We start from the raw sequence: 12,060 nt of genomic DNA, 5'->3' as shown, positions 1-12,060 counted from the left end.
CATCAACATCATGTTTGGTCGTGTCTATATTCAATATTTGTAAGAAGTCATTAGAGTGCTTTGTAATTAATTGTAATCAGGGAGGTCAAAAATAGACAATTGGTAGCAATGGTTCTATGATCAACGTAGGCTTACAATGCTTTTGGGAAACGCACCCCTGAACTGTGCACTTTCTTGCAGAGTAAATGTAGCCGAAATGTACTTGAATTTTGATCATATTCTTTTGCATGCTCTTCATAGCTATCATTGTTTACTTGACTTCCGTTGTTTACTTATTTCTTTGAATCATTTACTCAAGGCCTCTATAAAAATGTAATCACTTATGACGAGCAAACAGAGAGTCTTGGGAGTAGGAACCCAAGTAAGAGTAGGTATAGAAGAATAGGAATAGTTTGTGACAGTGATATTTTTAGCATTAAATGACTGCAGGAACGCAATTCAAACTCTTGACCTGGACTATGCTTATGTAGTAATTTTCCAGTACCTAGATGTGTCAGTGCCTCCTTGTCCCATGGCCAGGTAGCAACTCCAGCCAGGTCTTCATCTGAGGAATTGGCGAAGAAGATATTGAGGTGCGTTGAACCGTCCAGCTTGAGGATCTCTTTAAGCTCCTTCACATCCAGATAGGCCCTGGAGCCAGAGACAGAGATCATTTATTTGGTTGATGCATTCACTGCTTATTTGACACTCATTATGACACACCCATGAATCTACATTTCCCTCACTGCAAAGTGGCTGAAAAAAAGCTAATCTTTGCCCTTGACTAAAAATGTTTTATCTGCAATAGCAATCAGCACTAAGTTTTGTTCTTTCATTAGCACTCTCTCTACTATGCCTGTGGAGAAGTTGTATAGCAACTCTTAACATCGCTTTCAAAAATCCATTTCACCTTGTTCTCTGCCTCCCTAGTCTGGTCCACATTAACGTTTTAGCAGCAAGCTAGCAGACCAAACCAGGCGTGCACATGTAAGTGTCTTTCCAGAGACAGGTGCTTTTATGAGTGTGTAGCTCCTTTAACTTAACATGCCAAGAGCTCGTTTTACACAAGAGCTTTCCATTAGGGCTAAACCATTAAGGTTATGTTATGTTTATGGGCTTCATTGGCACTGAGAGTTCACACGACTGTAAAGCACCTGATGAAGGACCTCCCTGAGATGACCCATGTGACAGCTCAGAAAACCCCTATCATCAATTAACCCAACACACACAATAGCCAAGGGGAAAGCATGGACGTCGAGACAGAGCCAAATGATAACGTAGTATCACCTTTCACCTGTGACTAGTCTTTGGACCAAAGCCATGACAGACATTTACAATGGGATCCAAATCCAGGAATGAATTACTGCATAAAGCATGCACACAGGGTGAGGATTCACACAAGTGTTTAACTTTAGCTCAGGGTTAACCACAAAGGTATATGCCGTCAGATCCGATCAGTGAGCTTGTGAAGGTAAAAACACAAATCTCTCTCTCTCTCTCTCTCTCTATAGACAGGCTGTTTGCTTGTAATAACAATCTGACACTGTATACATTCTTCAAAAAGCATGGAGAAATAACTTAAAACACATGCCTAAAACATGTTAGACAACTTAAGCAGATATCATTCACATTTTTCAGAGACTCCAACCCGATGTCTCCTGTTAGCTAGATTTCCAAACAAGAAAAGTGGTAACAGGCTTCGGGTCTACAAAAATAAACCTCCGACCACACAGCCATTGTTGTGCCACGCATGCAGCGCAATGTTCTTCCAGAATTCCACAATTAAGACGGAATGTTGACGAATGTTCGCGGTGCAGCCATCAGTCTGTCTCCCTAGTCGTCCCATAATCAAAACAAAATAAACAACCACTTGGGGTGCTTATCTGAAAATTCTTCTTCTGCTTCTTCTCACTCTAATCTTTCTAAACCATCTTTCATCCATCAGTTGCAATATTTCCATTGAATGCTCAGGATTGGCCAACTGCTGATTTCTGTTACTGGATTGGATATCCAGTGATAAACAGTCTCTTGATGATTGCGATGGGATAATATTTTGGAAAAACCACCTGCGTGTTTTTTTGTGACTGATGTCACCTCATAGCCCGCACACAGAGTCATTTAAAGAGCTTCAGGAATACCATTGGATGCGATTCTGCGGCCTGGAAAGCCTTCAAAACGGCTAATAGAAAACATCGCTTTCTCTTGAACGAGAAGCTCAATTAAGGCGTGACGAAATTCAAGGACAGTACTGTAATATTTGGATGAATCATACAGATCAAAACAAAGATGTAAAAGGTAGTTTTCACTTATCGATTCATTCACTATTTTCTCATAACATGGAATGTTTAAACTTTTCCCATGAAGCTGCGAGCACTCCTGTAAACAATCGTTTACGACTACAATTTGAAAACAAAATAGTTGCTTGGAGACTACTCTAAACATGAAATAAGCTTCCTTGAAATTGTGGTTTCTACTTTGTAGTCCACCCAACTAAAATAAAAAGGCATCAAAAAACTACATCTAAAGGTAATAAATCCTCTTTAAAACAAATCTCATAGCTTTGGATTACTACATGTGTCCTTGGGCTATACCTGCTTTTTGAAACAAATGAACACTGCTACCATTCACATAGAGCAAAAGTTAAACCAGACCATCTACATTCTGGTGGAATTGTAAACATGTTGTGCTTTCTATCCAGTGGCCTCAGGTACTCAGACTTAGAAATCCAATTTCCTTGGATCATTTTTTTTTTCTTTTGGCGAAAATAGTGGTGTTTAAAGCTTGGGGCAAATCATCATACAATGGACCAGACAAAATCCTTGATAAAACATTTTTTTCTTGAAGTGCTCATGGAGGAAATATCCAACTGTAATAAACGAAGAGTTGTGAGAGACAGTAATAAACCACAATTGCCTTGGCAGATTACATAGACCAGTGCTTCCCATACCTGTCATGTCTCCCTCATCTAACACACCTGATTCAACTCATAGAGACTTCAAGATTGTACTGGGGGAAAACACTGGCTTAGGGCAAGGGGTACGCTACCTTCCTACACCCTTCAGTTCCAACCCTGTTCCGACACACCATGGCTGTCGTTTTCAAGTAATCCTGAAGGCATTTATTAGCAGGTTCAGGTGTGTTTGATTAGGGTTGGAGCCAAACTCTGCAGGATGGCAGGGTGGGCTACCCTTGACCTAGTGAGACATGGCCACTATTCATACATGCTCTTCAGCTTCTCCCTTTCAATAAACTTTTAATGCTACTGAAGTGTGGAGATTGATCTGGAGATTTGAAAGAAATGTTTAGCTTCATCATACCAAGAGGAAGCAGTGGTATGAATCTGTACTCCCCAATTTTGCTCTTTTCCAGGGTCGTCAATTCCTGCTCATGGAGGGCCACCATCCAGCAGAGCTTAACTCTAGCAAATGAAATACACCTGATTATCAAGGACTGAATGATCTCTAGAAACTTCCAGGCAGGTGTGTTGGACCTCAAATCTGTAGGAAAGTGGCCCTCCTGAAACCGGACTGCACACTAATGGGCTGTTTACACGACACCGTTTTCAACTAAAAACGTAAAACTTTTTATGCTGTTTGTCCGTTACACGACAACACCATTTGGGTGCCTGAAAAAGCAAATTTTTGAAAACGGGTTTCAAAGTGCAAGTTTTTGAAAGAAGTCTCCATGTAAACAACAAAAAACGTGAATGTCATGCACATGCATATTACATGTTTAGTCTGTTTCATCATATAATGGCCTGGCAGCAAAATACAGTGTTTTTTATCCGTTTCAAGCATATCGTTGTCGTGTAAATGTAACTGACAATTTTTCAGAACTCTTTATGACAATACACTGAAAATAAAAAAGAAGACCTAAAACGGCAAATATGACTACTGTTACATGCCTATTCACTGTTGACTGACAAATCTGAAGTCAAGCCGCTAGGAAAGTTGCACTTATGCCTGGACTTGAAGTGAAGCTTGTGTAGGCCAACGGACCCCACCGCTAACCTGTACCCTAACCTAAGTCAAGTTGCTTTATTTTGTATAGTGCTTTCCACAATACACATTGTTTCGAAGCAGAAGTTAATGATGCAAATGTTTATAATACCTAAATGCCTAATGCCTAACTCACACAAACACAGGGAGCAAACCACACAGGAAGGGCTTGAAATCAAATAAATGCCTTTAAATTAAATGTAAAATAAAAGCCCTTTATCTGCCCTCTTCTTCACTCACCCCAACCAACTATGATGTCTTTGTGACTTTGTGACAATATCTGAAATATTTGTGCAGCTCGCTAAACAAGTTGGCGTCATAAATCACAGCTGGTCTTAAGCTCTTACCTTAAATGAGAAGCTGGATTGAAGCAGGTCTTGGTCACATTGGTGATGGTAGGATTACAGCAATCTCCATTATCGTAACCATAGTTCTCACAGTTGCACTCTGGATCACAGATGCCATTTCCTTGCTTATGTTCAGGGCATCGCGTCCTGGGCTTGCAGTAACCAGCATCAAAGCCGGTCAGGGTGTGGTTGCATTCAGGGTCACAATCCTCATCGCCCACCTTGCTGATGTCACAGTTGGCGAGCACCAGTCGGTTATACAAAGAGGAATTGCTGACGTTGTGCACAGTCAACTCCCAGCTGATGTTGTACATGCTAAAGGCTTCATTCAGATGCTGATGCTGCAGGTGAATCTGTTGATCTGTGACTGTGGGTTTACGCTGAAAGTCGTCAAAAACGTTCACAACGCGGTATCGTACTGTTTTGGGGCGACGGAAGCTCCAGAAATGATTGTAGTTGCGCACCACGTCAGTGTTATCGCACACCGTCTGTCCGCAGGCTGGAGGCTCCAGGGTGGTGTCCAAAGACCACAACCCAGCACGAGAACCCTCATCAGGTATCGGGAAACTGCCGTCCTTCACTGCCAGCCATTTGCGCGCTGGGTGTTCAAAGGTCTCGCGGATCACCAGGTCAACAAGGTCCTCGGGGTCCTCTTGTCCATGCATGTCCCTCATGATTTGCCTCTGAGAGAGAGCCTGTCGCCACAAACCGACACGTTCCACAGAGCCTCTGTAGTTATGATTCAAGGCATTTCCACCCACCATCAGCACCTTGAGTTTTAGATCAGATCACTTCGTTACATTTATCTGTTAACTTGTAATTGCATACAGTACATGCATTATGTAAGATCTGGCAGCTTTTCAAAGGTGAAGAGTGTAATTTTTTTTTTATAAAATACTCCAGTGTTAAATGTGGAGATCTCTATAAGTTAGCCTTTGGTAGATTGATTTGTGTATATTGTGGTGCTATCAGTACAATTTGCTGGAATGACATCAATTCAGTAACGGCTCATTGGAAAAAGGTGATTCTGCCTACATTTTTGCAAAACTGCTGAAATGACCACTAGAGGCAGTTAAACCTCAACTTTTCACACAAATTATGATTACAGGGGCATATTAATAAAGCCTTATTTTCAGGTGACCCCTTGCACAATACTGCGTGTTATAACCTCAAAACATTTACCATAGTGCATGATTTGCACACTAATACATTTTGAGGTTTGCATCACATAACCTGTGGTTTTCTGATGTAGTAAACTTGCTCGGAAGCTCACCTGGTACAGCACTGCGCTGCGATGTGGAGAGCTTGGGTAAACATCCTGTTAAACTTGAATCATGATAAAACAGCTCAAAGACTTTCAGAAGCTGCTAAGATATCACGGTTGCCTCAGGAAATGTGTTTCTTATGTTTGCTTTTCTTAGGGGATAGTTCACTCTATTCTGTCATCTACTTACCCTCTAGTTGTTCCAAACCTGTATGAATTTCTTTCTGCTGAACACAAAATAGTCGATGGGTCACATTGACTTCCATAGTATGGAAAACAAATACTATGAAAGTCAAAGGGGCTCATGAACTGTTTGGTTAAAGAAATTCATACTGTACAGGTTTGGAATGATAAAGGATTTATTTTTATTTTTTTATGAACTATCCCTTTAACACTATCGGTTATGTTTAGGGAAGGTGGAACATTATTTTCAAACACAATAGAGTATTAACTTTTTTGCGCTACTCATCGGACGTTTCATTTCCAAACAGCCAATCGAATAAAATTGAATGCACATGTAGTGCAACTTACCACTCTAAAAAATGCTGGGTTGTTTCAACCTAAATTTGGGTCAAATATGGACAAACCCAGCCGTTGGGTTACATTTTTTAATTAAAAATGTTAACCCAACGGTTGGGTTCGTCCATATTTGACCCAGATTTGGGTTAAAACAACCCAGCACTTTTTAGAGTGAGACACATTGAAAATGTAACGAAACTTGCAAGAAGTAAAGTTTTATTTTGCAGAAATGTTGCCACAGACACATTTTTTCCAATGAGCCTGGTTGGAAACCTATTTTTGGAAAAATATCTCTAAAGTTCTGTTCTGTAAAGTTCGGTTCATCTAGAAATTACACACTTCACCATTAACTAATAACAAACATGTATATTAAAAGAAATGGTTGTGTGCGACTCTCCAAGAGATTGTTCAAAAAGTTAAATTCTGAAAGGCTGAAAGAATTAAACGTACCTTACACTTTTTAGTAAGGGGGCTGAAGACATCACCTGACTGTTCCCTGCTAACAGCAGTCTGAGCACCATTGACATATAACTTCATATAGAGGCCATTGTAAGTCACAGCCACATGTGCCCAGCGGCTGGGCAAGTAGCGGGCATTCGACTGAATGGAGGCAACTTTGTGTGCTCGATCCGTCTTAAGGGAGAAGAAGAATCGCGGGTCGCGGTTTCCTTGCTCACTCACAGATTTAATTCCCAACAGCCATCCACGATCACTGGAGGCATAGAAGCATTTGTCGAAGAGACCTATGGTGGAGAATGCACAAGAACAAATGCATCAGGAGGGAAATGCAATCGCAACAAGTCAGGAAACAATAATGCAAAATCTGCTTTGACAGGAAACAACGGAGTACATGAGGAAGGGATCAGGGATGGGATCAGGAAATGACATGAACCTGCATAAAGGCGCCACTGAACAATGCACCCAAAAACAAGAATGAGTAGTGAGCACAACTTGGGCTGTCGGTGTGTTTGGGCCAGTCCCAGATCAAAAGAATACTTTGCACGTGGCACACTTAAATATTATCTTGGGTTAGGGATTTAAATGCATTACATAAGTTTATATTACAAACAAGTACAGTCCAGTATGTTGTCTTTGTCAAGCCATGTTTTGAGTATCTTGAAGCATAAATGTCCTTCCTTTGATGTCTCCTAACCGGTCAAGCTTGCAATGTATCTCAGATCTGATCTGCTGTGCAAGTCAATTTTTTATCTCATCATTATGGAAGATCAGTGTCAGCTAAGCACTTTTTTCTTGCTCTCACACCATTCTAACGCGGCGAACCGTTGGAGACATTAAGACAATGTGGTTTTTCCTGTACGGTTTCCAACTCAACAATCTAAACAAGCTAGATCTCCTGTCCAATCTGCTGTCTGGTGATGTCCGTCTCAGGTTCTTCTCCAACTGCCAAGTCATGACTGTAAATAATGTGCACGGTCTATAGAGCACTCAGACGAGTCTAGCATCCGTCCTGCAGACACAAGCTCAGCGCTGTTCGGGGTGCTGAACTTACTGGCGTTAGGACATTTATAAGCGTTTTGCAGAGCTGAATTTTGCTTTATGTTTCCTACGTCAAATGCTGTCAAATACTCGTATTCAGCAGCCTCGCTCCACACACTCTTCAACCTTCTGCACTATAGATTGAAAACATGACTCAAAAAACAAAACAAGACAATAACAACATTAAGTCTTGACATTAAGACTAGCGCTGCGTAAAAACAACAACAAGAACAATGATTGCTGAAAATAAGCGCTGGCCTCCCTCAAAACAAGTGCCTTATGTCTTCATTCTCAGAGGCATGAATTAGATTTAAAAGATTAACCATGACCACATAAGCCAGAGTCCACTTCAATCACTTATTTTTTTATTTTTTTTTTATATCCTAACACAACAGATATGCGCTGACAAGGGCTCTTGAAATACCTTGAAAATATATATATTAAAGGAATTTATTAGGTAACAGCCCTCCCTGTCTATGGGCGAGTCAGTCTATATAGAGTTCAATGCATACTGTACATCACAGCCAAAAATAAATCTATATGAGTCAAAACATCATAATGCATTGATTTATGATACCCATATTTAATTCCATCCACATAAAAAAAAAACTTTTTAATCATTTTTTTTTTTTTTCATTCATTTAAGTTTCGTTTATGGAATGGTCCTCTTTTTGCTTTGTCAATTTAAATTGCTATGTGTTTAAATATCAAATATGATAATTATGAAATAATTTACTCAATATCATGTCATTCCCAACATTTATGACTTACTTTCTTCCGCAGAACACAAAGGAAGATATTTTCAAAAATGTTAGAAACCAAACAGTAATGGTGCCCAATAAACCAATCAACCAAACAATCAATCAATCATGTAAATGAGGACAGAATTTTAATTTTTGGGTGAACTAACCCTATAATATGCTAATTTTGAAGATCCATGTTATAACCATGATTTGAAAACACGTCTTGTGCAGAAGCAAGGAAATCTGCCCTTCTGAACAAAACATTCCACATGGTTAACATAATTCATAAATATGATTAGTGAGAGCTTTTTGAAATCAGTTCAATAGTGCAGAATCTTAATTTACACAAAGTTTGTATTGTATTCTTGGTTTTTCAAGTGTGTGTGGGAGATGTAATACTGTGCTGGTCAGGCATTCAGTCCAATGCAAACCCACTGCAAGCCTGAAACAGATGATGTCATCCCATCTCAGTGTGTGTGTGTGTGTGTGGGGGGGGGGGGGGGGGGGGGCATTGACATCAGAAGCCCCGCGTAAATCAGTGATGCCCACTGCCGGATCACTAGTGGATTCTCACTCTGGTCTTTCTAGTCGTGCGTGACAGCGTTAGAAAAAACTCACGTCTAGCAGCCAGCAAAAAAAAAAAAAATTCTGCTCATGACTTTCAGAAAAAGACTAGTTTTGTGTCTTTTACGCTCTCTGTCGGCAGAAAGCGGAATCGAAAGCGATGGTGTAATGCTTACTCACTGAAAAACCAGCGTCAACGTACAGAACAGTTGTGGTGTTTGCAAACTCAGAATTGTGCTTTCTGAAGTCTGCGGCTACTGGATGAGAACGTAAATGCAATGCGATTTGGTAATGTGTGTAACCGATGCGCGCGCTTCAGACATCTGCGCGCTGAGAACAGCTTCACTTTTCTCATGTGTTTCCCTCCGAACTGAATGGAGGATTGAGGGGGGGGGGGGGGGGGGGGGGGTGTTGGGGTCTTTCAGGGATTCGAGGGTCGTGCGCGTAAACCCGGTGCCTCTTCAAACGCGCGCGCGCTCGCTCAGATCTGAAACAGCAAACCTAAGCTACACAATTTTCCTGTCTCGTTAGCTAATATTAGAAATGAGTTAAAGTGCGCGTGGAGTCTCTGCGTTGACGTGATTACTGGACCTGATTGATTGATCGATCTGGATGTTATCTGGAAGTTAATACTGTCAAAGTCACCCGGTCAAGCGCCATCATTCACATTACTCTTCCACCAACATTCAAACTCACGTAAAATGCATAAATGTGTTCCTACCAGCAATAACGGTAGGGGAACGCTGCCCACCCTCCGCTTTGACCCACATCTGGAGGGTGAAATTGCCCTTTGGTATCTCCACGCCGGGCTTGAGTCTCAGCTGGTCCCCTCTGCCCGTGAAATACACGGCTTTCCCCCGAGAGGAGCTCGCATCCTCCGCTGGAGAGGAGCGGCCGCGCTGGCGGGGGAACCGGCGGTCCAGTGCCGGCAAAGAGCGCTTGCCCCGGGGCAGCCGTGTGGCACAAGCCCCCGGGAAGACCGCTTTGGCTTCTCTGATCTTCACCAGCTCGCGTTTGGATCGGGTCTTTCTCAGGACCGTCCCGCAGTCTGACCCCACACACAGGACGAGCAGGATGGCGAGACACTGGAGAAAAGTCCAAACTTTCATTTTATTAAAAACTAGAGAGATGATAATGATGAGGAGGATGGCCAGAGAATTGCGCACGGACGCACTCTTCCTCTCCAAAGTCCTTTCCACTTGTTATTGTTGTTTTCTTTTCTTTTCCTCTTCTTTCACAATCTTTTGTCAAAGACGAATGTTCCAGATACACAAATCCATGAAGCTCTACGAGCTGGAGTTTTTCTTTTTACTCCTTCTGCAGGCAAAAGTGAGTCTTCTTTCTGGTTCTTTGATTCGATCAGTAATCAATGAATAAGGAGCTTCATTCACACTCTGTGCACTTCTGTCTTTCTCTACTCGCAAAACAATGTTTAAAAACAATTCGTGAGCGCAGAACACGTCCAAACATGACGGGCTGTCATATCTGAGGATGGAGCACATTCAGATGCTGTTTGTGCCGAAGTTGAAGTTGAAGTCAACGAGCGGGTCTGCAGGAGGTCCGGAGGTGTCCAGAGCATCGCGGATCTCAGCTCATGTATGCTGTGAGCTCTGGTGAGGATCCTTCAGTCTTTTAAGAGTGAGACTGTGATGGAAGCAGACCAGCCCATGTTTCGGTCCTACATGAGTTTCTCTCCTTGCGATCCTCCTCTCGTGATGTGCTGAAGTCACAGGTAAAGCACTGACGGCAGGAGCGTTTACACACATGCTCCTCCAAGAGTGTTGGATAGTGTTTCCAGAGTTGGGAAGGGGTGTGTGTGTGTGTGTGTGTGTGTGTGTGTGTGTGTGTGTGTGTGTGTGTGTGTGTGTGTCCCTCTAGTGGCTACAATTCAAACAATTTCATTCATTTGAAAGTTTTCGCAGTACAAGAGTCTCACTGGATCACTTGTACAGCCCTGCAAAAAAATATTATTTGGTCTAATATTGTCAGGCTGAATAAGTCATAATATTTCTAAATTTAATAAAGCAGTTACCACATTAAGTAATTTGTTTTTAGTGTGTTACCTGACAACGTTATTATACTTGGAATCAAAATGAAGCAAAATAAATACACAACCTAATTTAGAAATATGATTTACCTTAAAATATGGTTCAATCTGTTAACATTAGATAACTAGCTTAGTTACTAAAATGCAATAAATTGCAACATTTTTTTAAATAGCATTAACAAAGATTATTAAACAAAGTAACAAAAGTTGTGTTCATTGATAGTTAATGCTTTACAATAATGGAACCTTATTGTAAAGTGTTAGTTAAAAATGAAGACACCGAGGCAGGCTAGTGGAAACATTTGCTTTAATGGATTTTTATACAGAAAATTATTTGCATTATATAAATTAGGTTCATTTTAATAATAATTACAATACAATAATAACAAGCTTCCTTAAGCACATGTACTTGATTATAATATCTCAGCATAGGGTAACACTTTATTTTACAGTGTCCTTGTTACATACCATAGTAACTTTGCATAATTGCATGCAACCCTCAATCAAACCCTAATCCTAACCCTACAGTCAGTGCATGCTGTCCATTATTATCACTCAGTATACACTAACAATTACACCTTAAAATAAAGTGTAACCCTCAGTAGTACATTATGCATTGTAACGTGTTACTGGACGTCATTTACTGTGTGAAAGAAAACTTGACGTTTGCACGCACCCCTCTAAAAGAGGAACAAATATGCCGGTGAGAAAGGGATGGAGGAGGACAAAGACTAGGAATTTGCGCTATTCTGCATAAATTGCTGGCGAGTTGATTTCCTCAGTTCTTTGAGGTGGTCCACCTTTGTGTGGCAGACCATCTGTGTGGAGCGTGGAGACAGGGCTGGTGTGGAATGCCACGAGAGCTTTTGTTCTCTGTTTGTTTGGTGTAAACGAACACGCAGACAGCAGAAAATTGCTACCTACCATTAAACAGGGCCAAACCAATGTTAAATATTTGTCTCAGTTTTGTCACATTGCAGTGGTGAGACCACTTCTTTCTTTCTTTCTTTCTTTTTTTCCTTTGTCCAGACAGAACAGAAGAATGGCATGGGTCTCAGCGGTCAGCTCACCCCGGCTGATCTTCAGAGGAAGCCTTCAGCTC

At 41.3% G+C, this 12,060-nt stretch overlaps 1 protein-coding gene across 1 annotated transcript in view; it reads right to left on the bottom strand.

Moving 5' to 3' along the window:
• The window catches only part of pappaa (pregnancy-associated plasma protein A, pappalysin 1a), a 103,155-nt gene extending 92,644 nt beyond the window's left edge, over nt 1–10,511 (bottom strand). The window contains exons 1-4 of the mRNA XM_079606408.1: nt 9,633–10,511; nt 6,558–6,850; nt 4,325–5,094; nt 485–630 (exon numbers count right to left, since the gene is read on the bottom strand). Coding sequence (XP_079462534.1) covers nt 485–630; nt 4,325–5,094; nt 6,558–6,850; nt 9,633–10,020 — 1,597 coding nt within the window. The 5' untranslated portion in view covers nt 10,021–10,511. The remainder of the gene's footprint in view (nt 1–484; nt 631–4,324; nt 5,095–6,557; nt 6,851–9,632) is intronic.
• Nucleotides 10,512–12,060: the final 1,549 nt, after the last annotated feature.

This window comes from Phoxinus phoxinus (assembly GCF_949152265.1).
Source record: "Phoxinus phoxinus genome assembly, chromosome: 3".
Lineage (NCBI taxonomy): Eukaryota > Metazoa > Chordata > Actinopteri > Cypriniformes > Leuciscidae > Phoxinus > Phoxinus phoxinus.
The sequence above is the reverse complement of the archived record's forward strand: the minus strand, read 5'-3'. Positions and strand labels throughout refer to the sequence as shown.